General features: G+C 32.4%; 1 protein-coding gene and 1 pseudogene across 5 annotated transcripts; both read left to right on the top strand.

Annotated features, from left to right (window-relative positions):
- The first annotated feature begins 7,714 nt into the window (after positions 1-7,714).
- LOC138884291 (uncharacterized) lies at positions 7,715-15,959 on the top strand. 5 transcript variants are annotated; one of them, XR_011404455.1, is made up of 8 exons: positions 7,715-7,918; positions 9,416-9,652; positions 9,734-9,769; positions 9,895-9,933; positions 10,023-10,058; positions 15,195-15,300; positions 15,486-15,648; positions 15,733-15,959. XR_011404455.1 is itself a non-coding variant. In XM_070165388.1 (7 exons), exons 1-6 carry the CDS (start codon positions 7,834-7,836, stop codon positions 15,296-15,298), a joined length of 537 nt encoding a protein of 178 aa, XP_070021489.1. In that variant the 5' UTR covers positions 7,715-7,833; the 3' UTR covers positions 15,299-15,300; positions 15,486-15,959. The 5 variants fall into 5 exon arrangements, 1 of the variants encoding a protein (XP_070021489.1); XR_011404453.1 differs by having other exon boundaries at positions 15,723-15,959; XR_011404454.1 differs by having other exon boundaries at positions 15,417-15,648; positions 15,723-15,959.
- LOC104239065 (uncharacterized) lies at positions 10,121-15,002 on the top strand (annotated as a pseudogene).
- Positions 15,960-25,765: the final 9,806 nt, after the last annotated feature.

Raw genomic sequence — 25,765 nt, 5'->3', positions numbered from 1 at the left:
TAGCTTATGCTCAAGCTCAACTAACTTAACTAGCAAAAATTTCTATACTTTTATCACAGTGTAGTGTGCAATGAATAATAAAAGCCTTTGCTGAAATTTTGAATCTTATTCCCAGTAAAGAGAAAAGTGAACTGGACTAATTAAACTATTGCCTATAAATACTTCTGGAAATAACTCTTAAAGTGAAAAAGTTACACATTTGACCCAGAAGGTTCTAATAAAAAATTTTTTAAAAAAACTAATTAGCTAGCGTTTGCACATATTTGGTTGAAACTTGAAAAAGAGTTTCTGAAATTGTATTGAAAAATAGTTTTTGGAAGCTAAAGTTGTATTTAGACATGTGTGTTACTTGAAAAAAGTTGAATTTTACTAAGTAGAAGAAATTTTTTCATCCAAAATCTAAAGCTGATCAAATTCCATAAATGTACAATATTTTTAATTTTTGTTTTTTAAAAACATAGCCAAAATCTATATTCAAACGTGTTCTTGGAGTGCTTCACTGCCCGATAATTATACAGCAAGACATGTGTAAGTGCATGGGGTAGCACGTTTGCTTCTACAAAAGTGCTTGAATCACTACTTTAAGGGGTCGTTTGGTCGGAGACAAGTTATCTCGGGATTAGTTATTTCATCCTCTCATCTATCTATAATTAAAAGCAGGGGAAAAAGCATTCTCACTTCGCCAAGTGGCATCATTAGAATATGCCCTTTGGCCCTTTAGGACAGTCCTCCAAAAAAATAGGAACTATAAAATTATTTGAAAAAAAAACTCCTTCACATTTCTAGATTTCTTCATATTTAAAATATTAAATATTTCTTTATTTATAAAAGATTAACTTATTTTAAAACAAACCTTTTTTTACTCTTTAACTTTGAACATGAAGAGCCGAACTTCTTCTTTTTTAATAGAGATTTATTGAATATTGAATTTATTGAATTAAGACGGCATTAAAATACAAATACCATATTTTAACCAACAAAGAGGCACAGTTATTTCCTCTGCGAAAAAGAGGCGTAAAATATCATCAACTGCACTTTCTTCGACAGGCGGCTTTACAACTTCTCACACTAAAAGTCAGTTTCTAAGCATTAATTGAACGTGGGTAAAACAAAAAAAAACCGTTCAACTGCTCCACAATCGTTTTACTCCACAAAATTTGGTAAACAAATTTTAACTTTAATTAATCCTAAATTTTATCTGCAAAGTCACGTTTTCTCTCTGCAAAGTCACCTTATTTTGAACTGTCAACTCATGATTTACTATATTGGGTATCAACTGCTCAAAGCTCAAAATATATGTTTCTTCCACATGTATAACTGCTTCAATTTTAATGTTCGTTCTTCTACCAAGATTTCAACAAAAATTACGAATTACCCAAAAGATGGCCGCTAACAATGATTTCATCAAGGATATAACTATATCAAAGATGCAATGGAAGTTGAAAGTTCGCGTTGTCCGTATATGGGAAAAACCGGATCGTTTTAATCCTGGCTCTATATTCTCAATTAAATTGGTTCTACAAGATGAAAAGGTATTTTTATTATGTTATTGGCTTGTTAATTCCTTTCTGCTATTCGAAATTTAAATGTCAATATCCATAGATTTGTTTTGCTCTTTCAGATTTAAATGTCAATATCCAAACATTTGTTTTGCTTTTCCAGATTTTTATAGGAATAATTTAAATGTCAATATCCAAACATTTGTTTTGCTTTTCCAGATTTTTAGATTTCGTTTAGTTCGAACTGTAAAACAAGTTTATTACCAATGCTCAGCTTTATATCACGTATACATGTGGATAATTTGTAGTTGTTGTTTCTACATTGCTAGAAACAGGTGATTTTCTTAAGCATGTTTTATAAACATTTGCATGACTTGCAAATCTGCTTTTTTGTATTTTTTATAAACATTTACATGACTTGCAAATCTGTTTTTTTTTGTGGAATTAGTGTCACTAATTAAATTGTTTAACTCTACTGTTTAAAACTAAAGCTAATATAAATACTAAACTATACAGATTTGTAATATCTTTCCTTTATTGTAATTTCTTTATAGGGCGATCGTATACATGCTTCTATTGGCAAGTCTGTTTTGCATATTTTCAACAAAAAAATTAATGAGCTTGGATTATATCTTATGGCAAACTTTATCGTCTGCCAAAACAAGGAGAGGTTCAACACCACAAAACATAGATTGATGCTGACGTTTACTCAACGGACAACAGTGGCTGAAACAATTGATCCACTTTTTCCAATGAATATCTTTGAGCTGCGACCATATCATCAATTGATAAATAAAGTTGATGTCAACGAGAGTGAATTATTTGGTAATATTTGTGTTTATTTTAATTAATTTTTACATATTTTTTTTAATAGATTGATGCTAATTATTTTTACATCTTTAATATTCTTTAGATGTTATCGGAGAAATTGTCAATTTTAGTGAGGTACAAACGCAAAAACAAGGTGAAATTACTAGGAAGTATATGGATATCGAACTAGAAGATGATAAGTAAGAATAAACAGACAACCATCTATTAAATACATATTTTTCATAAATACATATACTAAACATTATACACTACTTCTATTTCACAGGAGGAACAAGTTATCTGCTACATTCTGGGGGGAATTTGTTGATCAAGTTATACCTCACCTTTTAAGTTCTAACAACCAGCCTATTATTGTTGTTATGCAGCTCATAAAAGCGCATAAATTTCAAGGTAACATGCAACTATTAAATTTCACTTAACTTTTTGAAAGTTATTCATCACATGTTACATATAATTATTTTTTTCCAAATTCATATTCTATGCGCAACACTTGGAATACATCAAAGTTGTGGATTAATCCTACTTTTCCTCAACCTGAAGAGTTTAAAACACGGTTAAATATATTTTAATAATGTATCTACACTCATATCTATCTTTTGATGTATATTTCTAACTGTAATCCTCATTTATAAATATAGATTACTTTCTGTTTGAGATAGTTGCTCTGAGAGGCTTACTCAAACCATCTCTCAACAAAGTTTCTCTGTTTCGGATGAGTTACAGAAGGGCATTGCTGAAGTTAAAACAATTGCCCAATTAGTCCAGTCGATGCAAGTGAGTTCACTCTTTTTATCTTCTTTCTTTGATTTTTCAGAAGACCATCTTTTCTATTTGTTTTCTTCTGATATTTAAGCCATTGGTTATCCTATTTTACTGCATTAAAATGCCATTATACAATTATAAAATAATGACTTTTTATATGATTGGTACTCCATTTGCATAAATATGTAGAGTTGAAATAATGTTAGTTGTTATAATATTGGATGGAACACATGTCACTTATGATTGTTCAATGTAATCGTTGGCCCAGATTGTAGTTTCTTTCTTCATATTAATGCACACAAGGGAAATATCACTAACCACTCTTATCAGTTTGTTGATCTCTTTGCATTCTTAAGACTACCAGCTTTAGCAGTCGAATTAATTTGGGTGGCGCGATCAAACAAATTTTAGATTTAAGAGTCTTTCATCTTTTAAAGACAGTGTAGGTAGTCTGAACAACGTCTGTTGCCATGTCGAGCCCTTTGGTTGCCATTTTTTCTGCCTCTTACTATATATTACTATATGGTACACAAAAAGTTCCAAGCTTGACAAACCCTGAGATCACAACTGTGCCAAATCCATAGCTTCTACCCATACCAAAGCCTGAAATTCCTGTTATGCCAACGCCTGAAGTACCAATTGTGCCGATGCCTGAGCTGTCAGCTATCCCAATACCCGACTTACCAACTTTGGCAAAACCTTATATCCCAGCTGTGCTAAAGCCCAAGCTTGCTGCTATGCTAAAGGTTGAGATCCCATCAATGCCAAAACCCGATTTACCAAACAAACCAAAGCCTGACAATGAGTTTCTATTGTGTTCAATATTTTCATCTATTATGTACTACAAGTTTGCGTCCATAATTAAAATGACCTGGTAAGAAAATGTAAAGACATATATTAGTATGTAGGATAACAAACTACCCCCAATATCTTACTTTCAATGTACAATACGATCTTTAGGGTGGCGCACATGGACTGCCAAATGGCAGTTTCTCAACCAGAATGCAGAAGGATTATTGTCATGCAGAATGCTGACAATGAGTTGCCATTTTTTATGCCTCTTACTATATAATACTTGATGGTACACAAAGACGCCAAATCTGATCTTACTGAAACTTCAGTCAACAAAAGCCAAATTATGTACTAAGTTACATAAAGTTGTATCAACTTTCATACGAGCAACGATCCGGAAAGCTGAGATCCCAACAGTGGCAAAGCCTTAGATTACATCCGTGCCAAAGACTGAGATCTCAAATTTGTCAAAAACAGAACTTCCTCCCCTAAAAAGGCCATAGGTTCCTGCAATTCCAACACTGAGCTTCTTACAACAATCACAAAGCCTGAGCTCTACAATAGGGCCTGAATTCACACATTGTCCAACAAAATAACCCCTCGCTGTCAGTATGTTGAGCTCTTGCCATTCTTAGTCGTAGCAGCTTTAGCATCAGAATTAATTTGCATCGCGCGATTAAACAAACTTTTAGGTTTTTCATCTATTAAATACAGTCCAGGCAGTCTGAACAGCCTCCCCTGCCATGTCGAGCCCTTTGCTTGCCATTTTTTATGCCTCTTACTATATAATACTATATAGTACACAAAGACGCCAAATCTCATCTTACTGAAACTTCAGTCAACAAAAGCCAAATTATGTATTAAGTTACATAAAGTTGTATCAACTTCAACAAAGCAACGATTGAATTTATTAATTAACATTGAATTGGATACATTATATTCTATAAGAACTCACTTGCGTAGTGAACTTGCTATAAATTAAATAGATCCGTTATGAAAAATTTAAAATTATATGAATTTATGATCATTGTTTGGTTCACCATAATGCAGCTGCGTATCTGTCCATTTCAATAGTCATATACTAATACCGTATATCCAAACGCATTTGCCAAATAAATGCTGGATTGTTTCAATTGTTTGATCATCACATAAACAACAAGCTATGTAGTCGTCACTGTAATCTGCATTTGCCGTAATATTTCTTATATGAGCAATCTATTTTTAGTTGCTACCCAATCAATGAATCTGTTCTTTTGCTGTTAACACTTGCTTTAAATTAGACTACCATTCTCCATCTTATTACTTATAACCATTTTTCAATGGAAACACAAACGGAGAGTATAGATTGCTCTTTCCCTGCCCCACATTTTGTGAAATCTTCCCCTTCCCTTTAACATACAACATATTCCACTTTTCTTCAGCACTTAGTCCATTAAAATATATGAATTTCATACTTTATATTATCATCTCTCAGATGACATATTGGTTGACTACCATAATTTTTGAAATATAAAGTATGCAAATTATATATTATTATTTTTTGCATATATACGTGACGATTTAAAATTTAATCATTTTATTAAACAGGAAGGTCCCTGTTGGATTGTCGCAAGTATAGAAAATTTAGAACTTGAGAAAGGATGGTGTTATGTCAGTTGCAAGAAGTGTCAAAAAAAGGTGGATAAATTGGGAAACATTTATCAATGCCCAAACCCCAAATGCAAAAATGAAGATTACTCAGCAGTTATTAGGTAAAAGCAGCAACTCTATTTCCTTATTCCATCAATTGGTTACATTTATATCTCAAATGTTTCCTGTGGAATTAGGTACAAGCTTCAGGTTAGGGTAATGGATACTACTGGATCTGTTTCTCTATTGCTCTGGGACCGCGAAGCTATGTTTTTCATTGGCAAATCCGCAAAAGAATTGAAGGAAGGATTTCTTGAGGTATATCAACTAATTGTATTCATATTTCTTTTTTTAACAATTCTAACGGAAATTTTCATTCTAGAATACTGGAGGTGTTGATATGTATCTGTATCCGGAAGAGCTGAACAATGTTCTCCAAAGAAAACTCATGTTTAAGGTTATTGTGAAGAGCGAGAACATTCAACTGCAAAAGGAAATTTATAGTGTTGTGAAGCTTACGGATGAGGAGAAACTGATAAAGAAATATAGTCCTGATACACCTACAAATGACTTAACTGTATGTCGTATTTGCTTACAAACTTCATAACATATTTCAAAAGCTAATTTCTAATAAATTGCATAATTTGAATCATAATTTCAAACTTTTTTATTTATTATTTTGTGATAGGACACTGACTTCAATAATAACCAAGTCTTTGATGGAGAGAAGGAATGCGAGGTAAATACATCACTCACTTTTATTTGTTCCTTAAAGATGACACATACTTATATATCTAGAATGATATGTTACCAAATAAATTTACGGTTGTGGAGATATTTTAATATCTTTAAAAGTTGTGAATGTTCTCTTTTTCTATTCTATAGGAAGTTGCAAACTCATTATTAATATTTTTTACATTATTGATTCATCAAGAAAATAAAAATTCACGCTATAAATTCATAAAGATATAGAAACTCTAAATTCACTACTTATTTTCACAATTTTGGATTATTTTATTTATGCAGGAATCTACTGAAGAGAACGAGTTAATCGATATTGCTAATACACCTGCCAAGATAAGTTTAACTAATGTCACAACAGTGGTTGAAGAAGATCCGAATACACAGTTGTCAGGAAATAAAATGAAAAGACCATTTAAGAAGAAAACAGCATAAGGTGTTTGCAAATGTAACACTTGGAGAAAGCAAGAACTGTCTGATTAATCTTATTAGTAGTTTTATTAGTTATGAACAATGTATTTTAATCATTTCAAGATATTTATGCTGTTTCACTTTTATGTTTTAGTTAGTTTACAAATTTTATAATTATGGACGACATATTTCAAGCATTTCATGTTTCTTTCTGGTACTAAAGTCTCACTATTAAACTGCGTTTATTGTTATTTGATGTACCTTACTATTTGATCTCATTTTAGCATGTGTACCTATAAATAGTATTGAATCAAAATGTATTTGATCATGCTACTTTCAGAAACAGGTTCAGCACCAATCCAGTAATGAAAGCTCAAGTATAAAATAGTACCCCCACGTATACCTGCTGCCTAAAGTACTGAAATGTTCCGATCAAAACTCCTTCTCAAAGTCAACCAGTAATCCATGGCACTCCTGAAATACATCAGATGCAAACTATGATCTTATAAAAATAGAAGTGTAAAAACGTATACTACGGAAAAGACCAAATGAAAAAGGTTAAGTGAATGAGACACAAAGATAGTAATTGCTAACCTCTTCATGAAAATAAAAAGTCCTGAAATTTAAACCATTCACCTCAGAAACTTCATTTCAAGAAACAAAATAAGTCGTGTTACTAATGAAATCATATTCTGTCTCAATAGCTAGAAATACAGATTTGAGTTAACCAATTTCAACAGTCACATATGAGTGATGAGCCAGCTTCAAATTTCATTAATTATATGAATATTTCTGCTTTAATATGTACGTTCAGATTTAATTTGTTGAATGTCATGGTCATATAAAATAGGAACCCCACACGCATTTGCTACATCATCGTCGTATGTAGCTTAATATTCTTACGTTATCATCACGTGATGCTGGAGCTGCATTATCGAAGTGCAAAATAAATCTGATAAAACATATGCTCAATTATTGAATTGCAAAAATAAATAAAACAGTGCTTTATATTAAAAATGTCAAGTAATTAAGTAAAATAGAATTTAATGCATACATTAACTGCTAATTGCGAAACAGAGGCGCCCTATATGCACGCTTTTTCTACAACTGCAATAAACACACGGCTTTTCATCTTCTTAGCCCTAACACAGTTTCTACTCGATTTGACATGGAAGAAGAGAAGAAACTCGCCAGAAATAATAGGATCAACATCCGGAAGCAGAAACGGCCGAAAATTTGTTCAGATAAAAATGGTATGAACTTATATCCGCTCTTTTGCAGATTTTCTTGCCTCCTCCTTATATACTATGTGTTGAAAGATTCGAAATACTATATATCTTAAATAATCTTCTATATATTATTAAAAGGAGAGGAAAAAGCCCTCTCCTTAAGCCAAGTGGTAACTTAAAAAAAAGTCACATGGCATAATTAGTTATTAAATTAGTTATTTAGTTCATAATTAGTTATTGGTTATTCTTTTTTAATTTAAATATCTAAAAAAACGAAAATAATAATAATAAAAAAAAACTACCATATATATATTGTTTACTTTAATTGAATTAATAAATATAGATTTTTTATAATTAACTATAATAAAAAAATGAAAATATAAATATATAAAAAAATAACTACCCATTCAAATTGGGTTGAAGTAGTTTCAAGTTACAGTTTTTAAATTATTTTAATTTAAAATAAAAAAGCAAAAAAAAAAAAAGTTATAAAAAAGGAAAAAAAGAGAAGAAAAATAACTCATTCAAATCGGAGAGTAGTTTCAAGTTGGAGTTTTTAAATAATTTTAAAATAACCCATTTTAAATAATTTTGAGATGTGTTCTGATATTCATCTAGGGAAATACTGTTGGTATATAGATGGATGAATGGAGTCAGAACAGATGATTTAAGTCATAAATTGCTTTGAAATTTTAATTGTTTCAGTAAGCAATTGTATCTCTTAGTTTCAGAGATTGGCTAAGATAGTTTTTGTCAAGGATATTTCGAGCTGGAAATTTGTTTTGTCCTCAGTCAAATGAGGATATTCTGAAATATATATGTATATATGCTGGTTTTGCTTCATGTGAGCTTGAATTTGCATATCATACCTCCTTTAATTTCAATTATCGTACTTTAACCAAGCTGAATGTTTGCTTATAAAATTATGATACATTTTAGCCATTACTAAAATATTAATTACATTAATGCGAACTGGTACTTCGTCATGCCTATTACTGAGGCAATCTTGAATTTCTTTTTTAATTACTTTACCCAATCAATTTTTTTTAGGTTCACATTCTCTAATCTTGGTCCCAGATTTATGTATTGTTAGCTAGATGTTTCTGAGCTTGCATAAGTTCCAATATGAACTTTCCATAAATAATTCAATGGCTTAATTGGTAATAAGACGTTATCCTGATATTTAGTTTTAAATGACACTTTTTGTTCATGTGATGCCTCATATATAACCTCCATGTTTATGTCGAAATAATGGTTTATCTATACCATGGGATACAAATGTAGATTATTTCTTTAATTTGTTGATGACATTTTAAAAATTATTATGGAATAGGAAATGATGATTGTTTAGTGTACGCATCCGTTTTTCTTCCTTTTTCTTATGATCTGTCTTTGTAAATTGCTGTATTAGGCAATGTTGGTGTTACGTCATATTCTTTATATTTATTTCCAGTTTTTTAAAATTAGTTGAGTTGTATGTTTTATGGTTTATTCAATTTATTTGTCCTGCTATTATCACAGGAGATGGATTTGGAAAAGAAAAGAAAACACAACCTTTAGCAGACATAACAAACCGTCAACATTTCCCACGATTAAATTATACACCTTTAGAGAGTTGTGCACATGCTTCATCGTCTCAATCTCAAGCACAATATCCAAATTTACCTACACAACAACATTTGCAATTTGGTTTGTCAACTTCGAATGTGCAGACAAATTTTCTTCTACCTGATTTAAATGAGATACCCCTACTGCCAGGTTGTTATTATTAATAAAATTTGTAATATAAAATGAATAGTTTATTTTTACTAACGACATTTTATTATGATTTATTTTTAGAACTTGACGATGTCAATATTGATGGGGATGTAGCAGGTATGTATTTCATAAATAAATTCTTTTGCTATTAAATTACACAAATAAACTAATTTTATACTAATATTTAAATTAATGGTATTGTGAGTAATTAGTTAACGTAATAATACGTGCAAAAATCGCAGAAATTAATGATGCAACTGAAGATGAAGACGACTATGAAGGTATGTCTATGTTAACTCAAACAATTATTCATTCATGTCCCCCTTTTCAATTGTCATGGCTAATATCATATGATTTTAATACTATTTAGATCCTGATGTTGGATATGGAATTATTGACAATGAAGGTATGCATATTTTTTTTTAAATATGTATATACAATAAGTCGGCTTACCACGCCTTTACGTTAATGTTACATTTGCTTCTTTTATTCATAGAGTATTGGGATATAGGAGATCCTACATATGAATGTGAACATTGTGCTGCTTACTTTTGGTACGAAGAAAGAATCAACAAGAAAATCAAAGCAAAAAAAAACCAGAGTTTTCTTTGTGTTGTAATCATGGAAAGATACTCTTACCAAAGCCAAAAGAACCTCCCACAATTTTAAAACAATTATTATTCGGATAAGGTAACAACAAAATCTACTTTTACCATACTTCAATAGTATCTTCAAATATATGAATAAATTTTTATTCACCAACAAATAATGTTATCTAGGTCCAAAAAGTAAGCATTTCAGATATAATATTAGAAGTTATAACTCGATGTTTTCTTTTACCTCAATGGGAGGAAAAGTTGATGCTTCTGTCAACCAAACAAAGGGGCCAAAAACATTCAAATTATCTGGACAAAACTATCATCAAATTGGGAGTTTATTGCCTCCTGAAGGATCCACTCCCAAGTTTGCCCAATTATATATATACGACACAGAAAAGGAAGTTCAGAATAGAATTCATGCACTGGGGTTAGTATTTAATTATTCGAAATTTATATATCCATGAATAATCTAACAAAAACATAAGTTAGACCAATTTTATAAAAACCTATGTTTATGCAGTCGTGGTGATAGAATAAACCAACTTCATGCTGAAATTGTTCAAGATTTGAAACAAATGCTTGATGACCAAAATGTTTTGACAAAGTCATTTAGAATGGTGAGAGACAAAATTCAGGAAGATAGTCAGTCCAATGTTAGACTCAGATTGATAGGAAAACGGAACTATGATGGAAGAAGATACAACTTACCTACTATTTCAGAGGTTGCTGCTTTGGTAGTGGGAGATTTTGATGTATCTAGATGTGACCGAGACATCATCGTTGAAACACAATCTGGACATCTACAAAGGATAAATGAGTTGAATGCTGCCTATTTAGGTCTTCAGTATCCTTTATTGTTTCCATTAGGTGAAGATGGTTATAGAGAAGACATTCCTTTAAATGGAAATGATGAATCAAGTGGAAGAAGGAATTTTGTTAGCATGCGTGAATATTTCGCATACAAAATTCAAGAAAGGAATGGCGAATTACCAACAATTGTGAACTCAAGACGATTATTTCAACAATTTTTGGTCGATGGATTTACAATGGTTGAATCGTCTAGGTTGAAATATATCAGAACTCATCAAAAACAATTGCGAGCTCATATGTATAAAGGATTAGAAGATGCAGTTTTACAAGGAGAGATAAATCCTTCCTCTCAAGATAAAAGGGTAATTCTGCAAGATACATGATTCAAAATTATCAAGATGCTATGGCAATCTGCAAGTGGGCTAGATATCCAAATCTCTTCATCACATTTACTTGCAACCCAAAGTGGCCTGAAATAAGTAGATTTGTAAAGAGCAAAGGTTTGCAACCAGAAGATCGTCCAGACATTTTATCTAGGGTGTTCAAAATCAAATTGGATCGTTTAATAAAGGATTTGAAAGAGAAACAAATTTTTGGATCAGTTAAATCAGGTATATATTTAATCTATTTTAATAAATTCTTATCATATTTGTAATCTAATTTAATAAAGCTTTTTTCTTACATATAAATTACAACCAATTAACCCAATTTCAAATTATTATTTTTGCAGTGATATATACTATAGAATTCCAAAAGCGTGGGTTGCCTCATGCACACATATTGCTCTTTCTTCATAATAAATATCCAAATGTTGGAGACATAGATTTAGTCATTTCAGCAGAAATACCAGATGAATCGGTCGATCCGAATTATTATATGGCCGTGAAGAATTTCATGATGCATGGCCCGTGCGGTTCTGTTAGAAAATCATCTCCTTGCATGCGTCATGGTAGATGTACAAAACACTTTCCAAAGAAGTTTGTACAAAATACCACAATCGATGAAGATGGATATCCTGTATATAAAAGAAGGGACAATGGTAGAAATATCCAGAAAGAAGGAATTGAATTGGATAACAGGTATGTGGTGCCACACAATAGATATTTATTGTTGAAATATCGCGCACATATAAATGTTGAATGGTGCAATCAATCTCGGTCAATCAAGTACTTATTTAAGTACGTTAATAAGGGTCATGATCGTGTGACAACAGCTTTTTCTCAAAGTGTGCATGAGGAAGACTCATCGGCTATTGATGAAATAAAAATGTATTATGATTATCGATACATATCACCGTGTGAAGCTGCTTGGAGAATTTTTAAATTCCCAATTCAGCATAGAGAACCTTCGGTAGAGAGACTTTCCTTTCATCTGCCAAATGAACAAACAGTTATTTTCTCTGATGATGATCCAATTGATGATGTTGCCAATAGACCAAGTGTAAAGGAATCAAAGTTTTTAAGCTGGTTTGAGGCAAATAATACATATGAAGAAGCAAGAGAATTAACTTATGCAGAATTTCCTCTTAAGTTTGTGTGGAATAAAAAACTCAAAAAGTGGGAAAAAAGAAGAAATTTTGCATTTTCAATAGGGAGAATATTCTTTGTACCCCCTGGAAGTGGAGAGCAATATTACCTTCGAATGTTGTTGAATGTCATTAAAGGACCTAAGGGTTATGATGATTTACGCAGAATCAACAATAAAGACCATTTAACTTTTAGAGATGCATGTTATGCACTTGGTTTATTAGATGATGACAAAGAGTATATAGATACGATAAAGGAGGCAAGTAATTGGGGAATGCCATCATATCTTAGGCAATTATTTGGTATGTTACTATTATCCAATTCAATGTCACGACCAGAATGTGTTTGGGAGGCAACATGGATTTTATTATCAGATGATATTTTACATGAAGAAAGAAGAATATTGGATAATCCAGGTATACAATTCAACCATCTTCTTAAGATTTTAATGTTATAAAATTGTTTAAATATTTTGGTATTTTTTTTTTCGTACAAAATTAAATGTTACTATAACAAACGATTTACATTTACGCTTGCAACTTATAACCAATTAATTATTAATATTTTTTTTATGGAAACATAATTATGTAGCCTTCCAATTAATTAAAATAACATTAATTTGCTTTTACTATTTATAAAGGAAATAATATTGCTCTTATCTTTATATGAGTCATGCCAACTATATATTTTTATGATTAATTAATTAATTATATACTTTTATTATTTTAGAGGCTGAGCTAACAAACGATGAACTAAAGAATCGTTGTCTACAAAAGTTGGAAAATTTGTTGAAAGGTTGCGGAAGAACGTTATACGATTTTCCAACAATGTCAACACCGGTTTTCAATGAAAAAGAAGTTGACAACATCAATAGACTAATATGTGAAGAACTGCGTTATAATAGGTGCTCTTTGTCTAAAGAACATGAACAATTATTGGTTAAATTGACAAGTGAGCAAAAGTTAGTCTATGACAGAATTATCAAATCAGTTAATGAGGACAAAGGTGGATTTTTCTTTTTATATGGTCATGGAGGAACCGGGAAGACATTTATTTGGAGGACTTTGTCATCTGCCATCAGATGTAAAGGAGATATTGTGTTAACAGTTGCATCAAGCGGAATTGCATCTCTTTTGTTACCAGGAGGACGAACAGCTCATTCCAGATTTGCAATCCCACTCAATACAACTGAAGATTCAACATGTAATATCAAACAAGGTACTCCTTTATCAAAATTGATTGTCAAAACAAAGTTAATTATTTGGGATGAAGCATCAATGATGCATAGATATTGTTTTGAAGCTCTAGACAGAACTCTAAGAGATATTCTTAGATTTAAAGATGCATCCAATTTAGATTGTCTATTTGGAGGAAAAACCGTTGTTCTTGGTGGTGACTTTAGACAAATACTTCCAGTCATTCCAAAAGGTACTAGACAAGATATTGTTAATGCTACCCTCAATTCTTCATATTTGTGGAATCACTGTCAAGTCTTAAAGCTAACAAAAAATATGAGGTTGGAAGGAAATCAGGTGGATTCACATTTGAATGATCTAAGACAATTTTCTAATTGGATTTTAGCAATAGGTGATAGTATGATTGGAAATTCTGTTGATGGTATCGATAAAGTTCACATCCCTGATGATCTTATCATCAATAATTGTGACGATCCAATTTGTGCGATTGTGGAAAGTACATATCCGGATTTTTTAAGTCATTGCAGTGATATAACATACCTGCAACAAAGAGGAATTCTTGCTCCCACTCTTGATATGGTTGAATCAATCAACGAATACATGGTTTCGGTAAACAATAGTCAACCAAAAATATTTTTTAGTTCCGATACAATTTGCATGTCAGACGATGCTTTTACAGGTTTGGAACACGTACATACACCTGAATTTCTAAACACTATTAAGTGTTCTGGAATTCCAAATCATGTTATCACTTTGAAAGTGGGTGTCCCAGTGATGTTATTGAGAAATATAGACCCATCTTCAGGGCTATGTAATGGAACAAGATTAATCATCACTAGACTGGAAAATCGGTTTATTGAAGCAAAAAATTTATTGGGAAATATGGCTGGACAAAAGGTCTTCATTCCGAGAATGTCATTAACTCCATCTGATGCAAGAATACCTTTTAAGTTCCAACGAAGACAATTTCCAATAGTTGTATCGTTTGCAATGACGATAAACAAAAGTCAAGGACAATCTTTATCGCATGTTGGGTTATATTTGAAAAACCGGTGTTCACACATGGCCAGCTTTACGTTGCTCTATCACGGGTCACAAAAAGAAAGGGATTAAAGATTTTGGTTTATGATGATGATGGAGAAATTTCAAATGAAGCGATAAATGTGGTTTACAAAGAGGTTTTCCGTAATTTACTTGGAGAATGAAAGGAAATCTGATACCTTTTAGCCAACTTTTTGTTCTCATGCATCTGTCTTTTGGAAAACCATATTGTAAATAATCTTCAGAAACAATACTTGCCAACTTCAATAGGTATGGTTAACTGCGATCATATGTTTTATTTTTTAAAATTGTCTATTTGTTTTTAAACACATTGATTATATTGCTTCTAACGACATGTTGGTGTTGGCAGTTGCTGCTGTGAAAGTTATTAATACTCGATCATGTGCCGGAAACAAACTTCCAAAGCAGGCATGTCATTTAGCTTCCTCGACTATGCATCTCGGTTCAATTTAAATGTAAGTTTCTACCTTTCATCTTAATATCTTCTTATTAATTAGTTGTGATAGCCGAAATTAACAGCTTTCATTTTTCTGTCATTTGGATGATAAAACATTGTATTCTCCACATAAAGCATTTCAGCAATTCTTATTATCTGAGAAGAGCAATTGTAATTGTAAAAGCTAACAATCATCTTGGACAGCATGGGATCATTCGAAAACACATCCATTTATGCACCTGTTTTTGTTAACTTACCATCCTCATCAAGGGAAACAAGCGCAAACAACAGATGCAGGCCTTTAAGTAGACTTTCAGTTGATGTACTCTACATGAAGTAAAAGTGCATCAAGTATTTAATCCCTTGAGTAAGAGCACGACATTTGCTATATTTTTCCTTTTTATTTCAGTAACTGTCTTATCTTACAAATTGTTAATGTAGCTATGTGCAGTGTATAACAGGAAGCACTTTCCATTCGTTGTTTGTCCTGATCGAGCAGAACTTTGGTTTTCAGACGTCGTATGGGAGCGACCATCAATGACTCGGTTCCTTTCCGATGTTTGTAACACTGAATCTTAACTTTATAGAATTTATCGTAGTAACATTATAAAACTTTCTTATAATGGTGAGAGACAAAATTCAGGAAGATAGTCGTAGCAGCTTTAGCATCAGAATTAATTTGCGTCGCGCGATTAAACAAACTTTTAGGTTTTTCATCTATTAAATACAGTCCAGGCAGTCTGAACAGCCTCCCCTGCCATGTCGAGCCCTTTGCTTGCCATTTTTTATGCCTCTTACTATATAATACTATATAGTACACAAAGACGCCAAATCTCATCTTACTGAAACTTCAGTCAACAAAAGCCAAATTATGTATTAAGTTACATAAAGTTGTATCAACTTCAACAAAGCAACGATTGAATTTATTAATTAACATTGAATTGGATACATTATATTCTATAAGAACTCACTTACATAGTGAACTTGCTATAAATTAAATAGATCCACAGAAAAAACTGTCACACAACCTCTACCCATTTAACCCCCACGTTCTACCACTCCTACAGTAACAACAAATGCACATTCCAACCATCTCCTTAACAACTCCATCCACAAATCTTCCCCACCTACACACCATACCCACTTCCACACTATTATCTTCCCATGATATTATAAAATCTGATGAAAAGGGAGACGGTAAAAGAAGAACAAATGACAGAAAAACGAAAACTGATAAACTCCAAAGATATTACGTACAATTTATTTCTGGAAAATCTCGATAGCGTCATCTCTCTAAATTTCACTCGATAACAACGGTATAATCTTTATATCACTTTTTAATTTAGTATGTAGAAGTAGATTCGTGTTGTCAACTTATTAATATACTAACTTACATAAGCCTCCGTACCTAAATACTTATATTGTAATTAATATACTACCTTATAATATACTTCTTAGGTAAATAAACAGAATTAGTAACACAACTGTTATTTACAATACGTTTGTTTCTTTTTATGTTTGTTTCTTTTTTTGAACAGAGTGGTTACATGTCTTGAATTGCTAAAACTTATGAAATTCCTATTTTGCCTTTAATTTTTAGAATTGCTCGATCGATTTGTTTAACAATGTATTCTGATGTCCTGTAACATTCGAAATAGCTTTAGCAAAGTTTTGTTTAATTTTTATAACTGTTAATTCTCAACCAATGAAGCTTTAAATCCAATATTGATGTTTGTGCTTCATTCAGCTTACAATGTCTATTCAAAATATTGTTTAAATCCATCAATATGTTCAAATAATATGCATGTAGTATGTCATAACATTGACATGTTGTAGCCTTACTTATTGTTGCATTGGTCATATTTCAGATATGGCTAAAAAAGGACACGTTCGAATTAGTCCAAATGCGAGTTCTCAAATTCAAGAAATGGGAGAACGTATAAGGGTACGACGTCGCAGCGTTTATTCCTTTAATCATTCTGACTCAAAGACTGAAGTCATCCGTAATGTCCCAGTTGCGATACAAAATAAGTTAAGGGATCGAAGGGCTGCACGAAGGGAAAGAGAAAAGAAATTTAGCGAGCTTAGGGCTTCACTAAATGAAGACATTGCTAATTATCAGGTTACTAGAGATGCGCTATTTGATGCTATTGATCAGATGAAACTATCAGATTGGCATGCATTAGCAATATTAATAGATTCAGTTGGACAACCTTTAGGTAGTATTTTAACTGAAACTTATCAAGAGGTTTGGCCAAGTAAACCTTTTTGTGTGTATGTTTTTATATTTGAAGCTGAGTGGGAGACCCGTATGTACAACTATTTATAATTTGTTTAATTAAGCAAAGTTTGTTATTTCTTTACATGAGTAATTTTCATTTTACTATAATTTTTTCATAATAGTATTACATTAAATAATTAACATAATGGAATAACACTAACTTATTCCTATATGAGTGGAGTTGCTATGGGGCATATTTATTCAAGCATGAAGAAAACTATAATTATTATTGATCCACATAAAATCATTAAATGTTTAAAAATCTTTTTTCTTCTGACATTATTAACAAGCTGAATACAACATTATGAAAAAAATGTTATAAGTAGAAATCAAGCAATTATCAAAACTTTGTAGCAATATATAAATTAATGCATTCCTATTAGAACCATTGTGTTTTTAAATAAATTTGTACAATCACGATTTTTTAAAGCTAATTATGGTTTATTGTGATGAACGCATAAATTATACTATGAAAAATGTTTTACATTTAATTTTTTTTCCAATACTTAACAAAATCCACAAATTATGCAAGTACTTATATAGTATATATAAACGGATTTTTATACAAATAGCTGCCAATATTTACTGTTTATCTATTTTCAGTCAAATGGATAATTTATACATTAATTCTACACAACCAAACTCACACACACACACACCCCACCCCCCACACATATATGTATATATATTATACCTTCACTACTATTTTTTGACTAAGAGATTAGGTAAGCGACTCTTTTTATTAATTCTCATTATATAAAAGAAATAACTTTACATTTGTCATTGTGCCAATTGCCTCTATTATCCTTAATATTTATATTTATCTTTTAGAATAACGCAATAATATTTAATACTTTGTTTCTCTAACATTTCCCGCGCATCGCGCGGGTACTGTACTAGTATGGATAAAAAAAATACTATAATTCCGTGATAACTAATCCCAAAATTAGTTATACTATATTGTTATCCCACCCAAACATGAGATAAACTCATATCAAATTTAATTCCGAGATTAATTATCTCTTATCCCTCGACCCTCGTAACTATAATAATTTCTAGAAACTATTCTCACTTTCGCTATATTTCATTTGAAGCCAAGGCAGCAGAATGTTGTACGACTTAAGACAGCAAGAGGTCGTTTGGTAGAGTGTGTTAGAGAAAATAATGTATGAATTAGCTTTGTGTATTAGTAATGCTTTGTTTGGTACACTTTTTCAACCTATGCATAACTAATACAAGCATTAGTTATACACTCTATTTGGTATTATCCTATGTATAGCTAATGCATAGAAAACTATGGCATTAGCTATACAAAGGCTATTAATGCATGCATTAGCATGGTTAAAGACAAAATTATCCTTAAAGTCTCTTAAGTTAAAGAATATGGAGGGCATTTTTGTAAACAATTAAATTTCTTAAAAATTATGCAATGCATTTTAATTTTTAATACACCATACCAAACAATGCATAAGAAATAATCTATGTATAACTAATGCTTGCATTACTAACCCCTGCATTACTAATGCACCTTATTTAGCATTATTCTTATATGACCTACCAAACGACCCCTAAAGAACTAATCATGGTCTTTCACGTTGGCTAATAATGGTAGGTTCTCTTACGTAATAAATAGTAAATAAACTTAATTTTTAGTTGGACGATCTAAGATATAACGAATAATACATTATTATTAATAATACCATTGTTTCATTTTATATTCTGTTTTTCCTTATCAGTTTGTTGCAAAAAGAACCTAATCTATATATTTAAAAAAATTAAAACTTTAAATTTTTTATTTTATTCTTAATAATAATATAATTTTATAGCCACACAATTGTTATTGCATCTTTAAAGCACAAGTTTAAAAAAAATTCGTTTTTCCTCCTCCTTACATTCTGTTTCGTATAGAACACATCATAAATTTAAAGTGAAGGAGTATATTTTATCCTGAAGTAAAAAAGGGGGCAAGTTGAGGCCAATCACTCCTCTAAAACCATACTCCTATATGTTATAATGGTCAAAGTAAGAGTTATGTAAGTATTTTTACCTAAGAATCATTGAATGATGAATATTCACATTTCCTCGCTTCTCTGTAGCATCCCGGAGGGAAAATGTTTTGAATTCTGTCAAGTCGTAATTAGAGGAGTACCCAAGATTCGACGGTCACGGGGCCATCGCTCATAAAGATTGATACAGAGGCCTATACTAATATTTTACTATTTCTTAAAGACATTTGCAAGTGTATACGGAGTTTTTACCGAAGTTTGTGAGTAGCGGCGACTCCTCAAACTATAGTTGGTCCGCCTCTCAGCGTAAAATTGGTTAGTTACTTGGTTAAGAGTTGAGAGTAAGAAGAACAGCGCACTTAGGATGACATGCAATTACGTACTGATTTAATTTTTAGATCTTGCCTATCAATGTAATGATTAGTGGCTTGCTTTAAACTTTATGCATGCATTAATTGATCCAAACGGGATTAATTGCCATTTTACTATAATAGTAATCATTATGAATGTTCATATACAGTGGCGGATCCAGGATTTTGTACAAGCGAGTTCAATCTTAGAAGTATATAACTTTAGTAGTAAAATAATAGTTGTTAAGTGGGTTCAAATAAATATTTATACAAAATTTATACAAATTTAATTATACATATACACATCAATATTTTGTTGTGAAGCGGGTTCCACCACTTAGGTCAGCCACTGCTCATATATATATATAGACAAAAGAGACACAGAACCCCATGAAAAAAGTAGAGACTTTCCATGAGAGCCAATTAACCAAAGGAAGAGAGAAGTGGATAGTACCAGTAGGGTTGAAAAGGGTCATATTAAGATGTTTGGTGGACGCTAGACAAGCTCATGAGCTTCAGACATTAAATAGCTTCATAAAGTGGAACACCATTTACTCCACTAAAGTAGGAAACTTGAAGGGGCCTTTTAAGTTAGCGTTCAGACATATTTTGATTAAAACTTGAAAAAAAAAGTTTTTAAAAAATAATTTTTGAAAATTGAAGTTGTGCTTGGAAATACATCTTATTTGAAAAAAGTTGAAATTTTGTAAGTATAAGAAAAAAAATTCATCCAAAAATTGCCCCTAAATCAGTTTTTTTGAAACTGAATTTTTTTTGAAGTTTTTCCTTTTAAAACATGATTATATTTTATAAACAAAGAATATTTTCAAATTTTCTTTGAGAAAATGTAACCAAAATATATGGCCTAAAGGGAGTATTAGTCACCTTACATCCTTAATTAGTTACTCCCTTCGTATCCTCAATTAATTATTTTTCTCAATAAAAAAATAGGTTGAAGATCTATTTTTGGTTTTTAATTCGGTGTGAGGACTCAATTAATATGGATTCGCAGTACGTGGGGCTCATTAAAGAAAAAAAACGCCCCTTCAACCTACACCAAAGTAGATAATATGAATAAATAATTAATTTTTTATCCATTTTACCACTACTAATTAAAGTTGTTAAACTTGATATTAGAGGCTTTTTGCTGTAGTATATTGTACCCCTTAATTAACAGATATATGCATAGTGATCAATGCAAAAGAATGATTCAAAATTTAGAATCGATTGAGTTGGAATAGTTACATTTCCCATATGTTAACCCGTAAACTAAGATAATAACTTACTATAATCAGTCACTCGATATAAATAATTGACTTGTGTCAACTTCTACTTTAACGACGATTACTTGCAGTTAAAAATAGTAATATTGATAATTAGCTAGGGGTTTAATAAGAAAGTTGTACTTTTTTGTAGTTTTCTAGTCTCTCGTGTTCAACAAATTGGTGATTGGATAAAGGTTGAGAATGTTTGTTTGACTTGTTAACCATATTAACTGCCAGAGTCCCTCAAAGCTTTATCTGAAAATTCAAAACTTGGTTATTATTCAGTCAGAAAATCTAAAATCAAAGGGTATAATTTTTCTAACTAAAGTGTACCAGCTGGTCTCTCACTCAAAAGTTTGCCAAGCAAACTAAGAATTACCTTTTACTTTATTACTCGCTTTTTTTGCCTTTATTCTTTCTTTAACCAAACATCTAATTTTCTCAAGAAAAGTTAAAATATGAGGTGAATTTTTTATATACTATCACAAAGCTTACTTTGCGGCGGAGCATTTCGCAACGCCAGCAGCCTGATGAGGGCTGACTGTCTGAGGAGAGATTAAGGCAGGATCTGCCGAGCTTGCTTTTCATGAGATTGAATGAGGGAATCAGAAATGAATTGAGAGAGATAATCTATCTATAAAAAAACATGAAACCATTATGTTTCAATTGAGGTACGAGAAACAGTTAGGGGCAATGAAGTAGGTGACATAGTTGGAATTTGCGAGCTGTTCCAACCACTGCTGGATGTGATTCAAAGAGCCAAATGAGAATGAATACCAAACAGAAGAGTCAAGACCAGACTCCCTAATGAAATGTTTAGCCGATCCATTCTGGAGACCGAATTGGTAGGGAAGTTGTACATATGGACTCGTCGTGAAACTCACTTATTTTTATAGAAATGATGTGTGCTAGCTTTCCCTACCATCGGCCTATCCGCTTTTAGAACCTATTCTTTATCAACTATAAATAGTACAAAGGAAAAGACAAGGCTGCTCCTAAATCAACAGGTGGAGAAGAAGTAAGTCTTTTGCAATAGCATATGCCCCTTATATCATGTGGTGGTACGGGATACTGTTTCGTCGAAATTTTTACTAAATATTTATAAGAAAAATATGAATAATAGGATACATATAAAAATATCATCGCTTATCATTATAATGATTTATTCTTTTGTTCATCTCTTTTATAAGTTGTGATATTGGTTAAGAAAAATCATGTCCACACCACTAGAGTAGAACCAAAAAAGCATATGCGTCTGTTCCTAAATGTGTGGCTTATCATGTGATATTCCTTCAATTAGCCTTTGCAAAAGGATGATGAAGACTGAAGACTCAAAAATTCGTGTACTTACATGTTGGAAAAGCATTACATGTTCTTCCCCAATCAATTTTTCAATCCCCTGATATTTGGCTTTTCTAACTTTTGAATCTTTAAAAAACAAAAAGAAGTAAAGATGAAATTTTATGAATTTTTTTATTATTTATTAAATATGTTTAAAAATGAATATCTCATTTTTATACTTGAAAAACATTACTGTTTCTATTCCAATTTATGTGTCTTACTTTCATTTTTGGTCTATTTAAAAAAGAATATTTTTTTTATATTTAATAGTAACTCTTTAACTCCAACTTCTTTCCACGTAACATTTAATACCATAAATTCAAGGATATTTTGGTACATTACACACATCTTTAGCTTAAGAACACAAGATTAAAAAGTTTTCTTTTCTTTGTTAATTTTTGTGCTCTATTAAACTAAGACACATAAATTGAAACACATGAAGTAATTCTTAATTTTATGGTTTAGCTATGACATGTCAGACATATTTAAGCATATATATATATATATATATATATATAATATTCTGATCGGTGTTGGATATCCATCTAGGAGTTTAACTAATATGAATTCATGAAAAAACTTTTCCTATCAAAATATAGTTTTCTTGACTCAGACAGAACTCAAATTTTTTTAGTTAAGAATAAGGAATTTTATCAATTGTACTAGTACAATCTTTATTGATATGTTGAGTCAAATATTTCATGTGAATGGGACAAAAGATGTGATGAAAGAAGACAGAAAAGGGCCAAAATGGGAACATAAGTCAGATCACACTTTTGGGGACAAGATAGCATGTAAATGAAATGGGATTGGTGCAGAAAATAATGAGTGTTGTTTTCTCATCCACAACCAACCAGTAGTCAGCAGCCACAGTCCACAAAAGCATGAACTGATAAGCCTACGGGCCAAGTGTCTGAATAGGGGCTTTTGCCTCTGCTTTTTCACTGTCCTTCCAATGGCAAACAAACAAAACAGCCACTCCCTTAGCCATTTCAAACTCATTTTAGTTTACTTTCTTTTTAGTATTTATTTTTAAATTCGGGGTAAACTATACGTAATTTTATTCTTACCTTATAAAAGTTAGAAAAAATATTTTCGATAGATCCTCCGTTCAAGTAAATTTGCGTGAAGTAGGATAACTAAGAAGTATAAACACTTTTTACTTGAAAGTTTTTTTTATTTTGGTCCAATTCAAGGTTTGAATTTTTTTAATTAAAGTTGACAAAATTTCAGCCATTTCATCGTATTTAAATCTCAAGGGTGAGTATCTTTTACATAACACAACATTTTACAACACAACTTTCCTGTACTGATCCGTTTTGGGTACCAACAGTGGCCGAGCTAGAGAAGTAGACGGGGGTTCGGACGAACTCAAGAACTCTTGCTTAGACTTTTATATTTGTACTAGTTTTACGATACGTGCGTTACGCGTGTAATCTGTTTGACTCAAAGGATATCGAAACTTTTTTGGACAAATCAATCAAAAAAGATGAAGAGGTAAATCTTAGCTAAGTGTAATAATCTCTAGAATGAAAGATAGATGAGTTGGATATAGATAATAAGGATTCTTTATCCCGTTTACACTAAAAGAAAAACCCTCAGCAATAATCTTCTCGATTCTTTATGTAAGCAAGTTTACAGTAGATATCATGGATTAACCAAAAGTTCCCCTTTACAAAGTTGTTTCATGTTATATATATAAGGAACTCCACCCTTCTGAACTCTAAAAGACAAGTGACAGGGAATATTCGAAAGAATACTCCCAATGTCACCTAATGGGCCTGCACTACTGCAAAAGTCGTACAGTCTCTTGTTCGCCTTAAGGTCGCCCTCTGTAAGATGTCGAACTATGAGGATCTCATTGTACGTCATGCTCATCAACGACCGTGTTTGTTCAAATTTGGACCCATACAGTTAGTCACTCCGCTTGTCGGGGTTGCAACTGGGTGCGTCCTCGATGAGCGGACACCATGCACTTTTACGGAGAAATTTGGCCCTACGAAGCGTTACGGCCTGGCCAATGGTACGCAGTCAGCGTGCTCGGCAAGACACCAAGTAATACTTTTTACCGGTAAATGACATCAGCTTCACGTGCGTCACCATTGCGCGTGTTTTGCGAGATGGGGGATTGATGGCTTGTCGCTTCGATTTTGATGCAACTCCGTGGCCTTCCGCTTCGATTCTAGCGCCACCCAATCCTATAAATAGGTGGAGGGTCTGTTTTTTCAAAAATTCTTGGCCATTTCATTTCTGATCATCCCTCTTTATTTCTCCGAGTTTTTCTTAACACCCTTCTGCTTCTTCTCACACTCTTCGTTCATAACCTCTTCTTCTTCCTTTTTTCTTGCTGTGTCACTAACTTTTTTTTAACTAAATCATGCCAAGATCACATCGATCTCGTGAAGGGGTTTATTAGGCTGCCCCGTTGTCTATGGCGCCCCCTTCAAGTGGTGAGGGTATGGCGGTAGAAGAGGGTGACAGTCTTCCTTCGGTGGAGGAGTTACTGCCGAGACATCCCATGTCTCGAAGTGATTTCCTTAAAGATACCCCTTCTACTCCTACCCCCGTATTCTTTGAGACGGAGCAAGTTCACATCGACGTTCTTCGTGCAAAGTACGACATTCCCGCTCATGTTGACATGGTTCCAGCGGGAAGGGATTTCGTAGAGGTTCCAGACCTGGGTTCTGCGCTTTCTACGAATACCCTTTCGCGATTGGTTACTCTTTTCCTCTCCCCTATTAGCGGAAGAGTTTTGTAGGTTCTACCAAATTTGCCCGGCATAACTTTCTCCATACACGCTCAAGATACTTCTGCTGTTGACTAAGTATGCGGAGTTGGCGGAATGCGATGTTTCCATCCATCACCTCTTGCACATGTTCTCGCCCAGCTTCCATAGGGGTACTATAGTGCATTTGAGGTATCGTGGCACAAAAAGGCTGATGGTTGGGACCGACAATCGAGCGAGTCGCAAGTTTTGGCACAAGCATTTCTTTGTCAAAACTGAACATATTGTTTCTGACTCTGCCAGGTTCTCGGAGCGACGGAACGAGATTCGTAAGTGTCGCTACTCATTTTGCTCTTCATTTATCTATATCCATTATAAGGTTCGTTTGTTCCCTGTTTGCAGCTATGAGACGTCCGCCCCGCCCTATTGCCGGCATCAGGGATTGGGTAACACGTTTATTGACCCATGCAGCGAAAACCCGAGATTGGCCCGCCTTCATAAAACGCTATGGCCCAA

This window comes from Nicotiana sylvestris, chromosome 12, assembly GCF_000393655.2.
Source record: "Nicotiana sylvestris chromosome 12, ASM39365v2, whole genome shotgun sequence".
Lineage (NCBI taxonomy): Eukaryota > Viridiplantae > Streptophyta > Magnoliopsida > Solanales > Solanaceae > Nicotiana > Nicotiana sylvestris.
The sequence above is the reverse complement of the archived record's forward strand: the minus strand, read 5'-3'. Positions and strand labels throughout refer to the sequence as shown.

Bases quoted from the DNA above. Each gene is read 5' to 3' on its own strand.
- LOC138884291 (XM_070165388.1), top strand. From the start codon at position 7,834: ATGGAAGAAGAGAAGAAACTCGCCAGAAATAATAGGATCAACATCCGG. The intron at 9,653-9,733 runs GTTGTTATTATT...ATTTATTTTTAG, and splicing joins TGAGATACCCCTACTGCCAG to AACTTGACGATGTCAATATT. The intron at 10,059-15,194 runs GTATGCATATTT...TGGTGTTGGCAG, and splicing joins TGGAATTATTGACAATGAAG to TTGCTGCTGTGAAAGTTATT.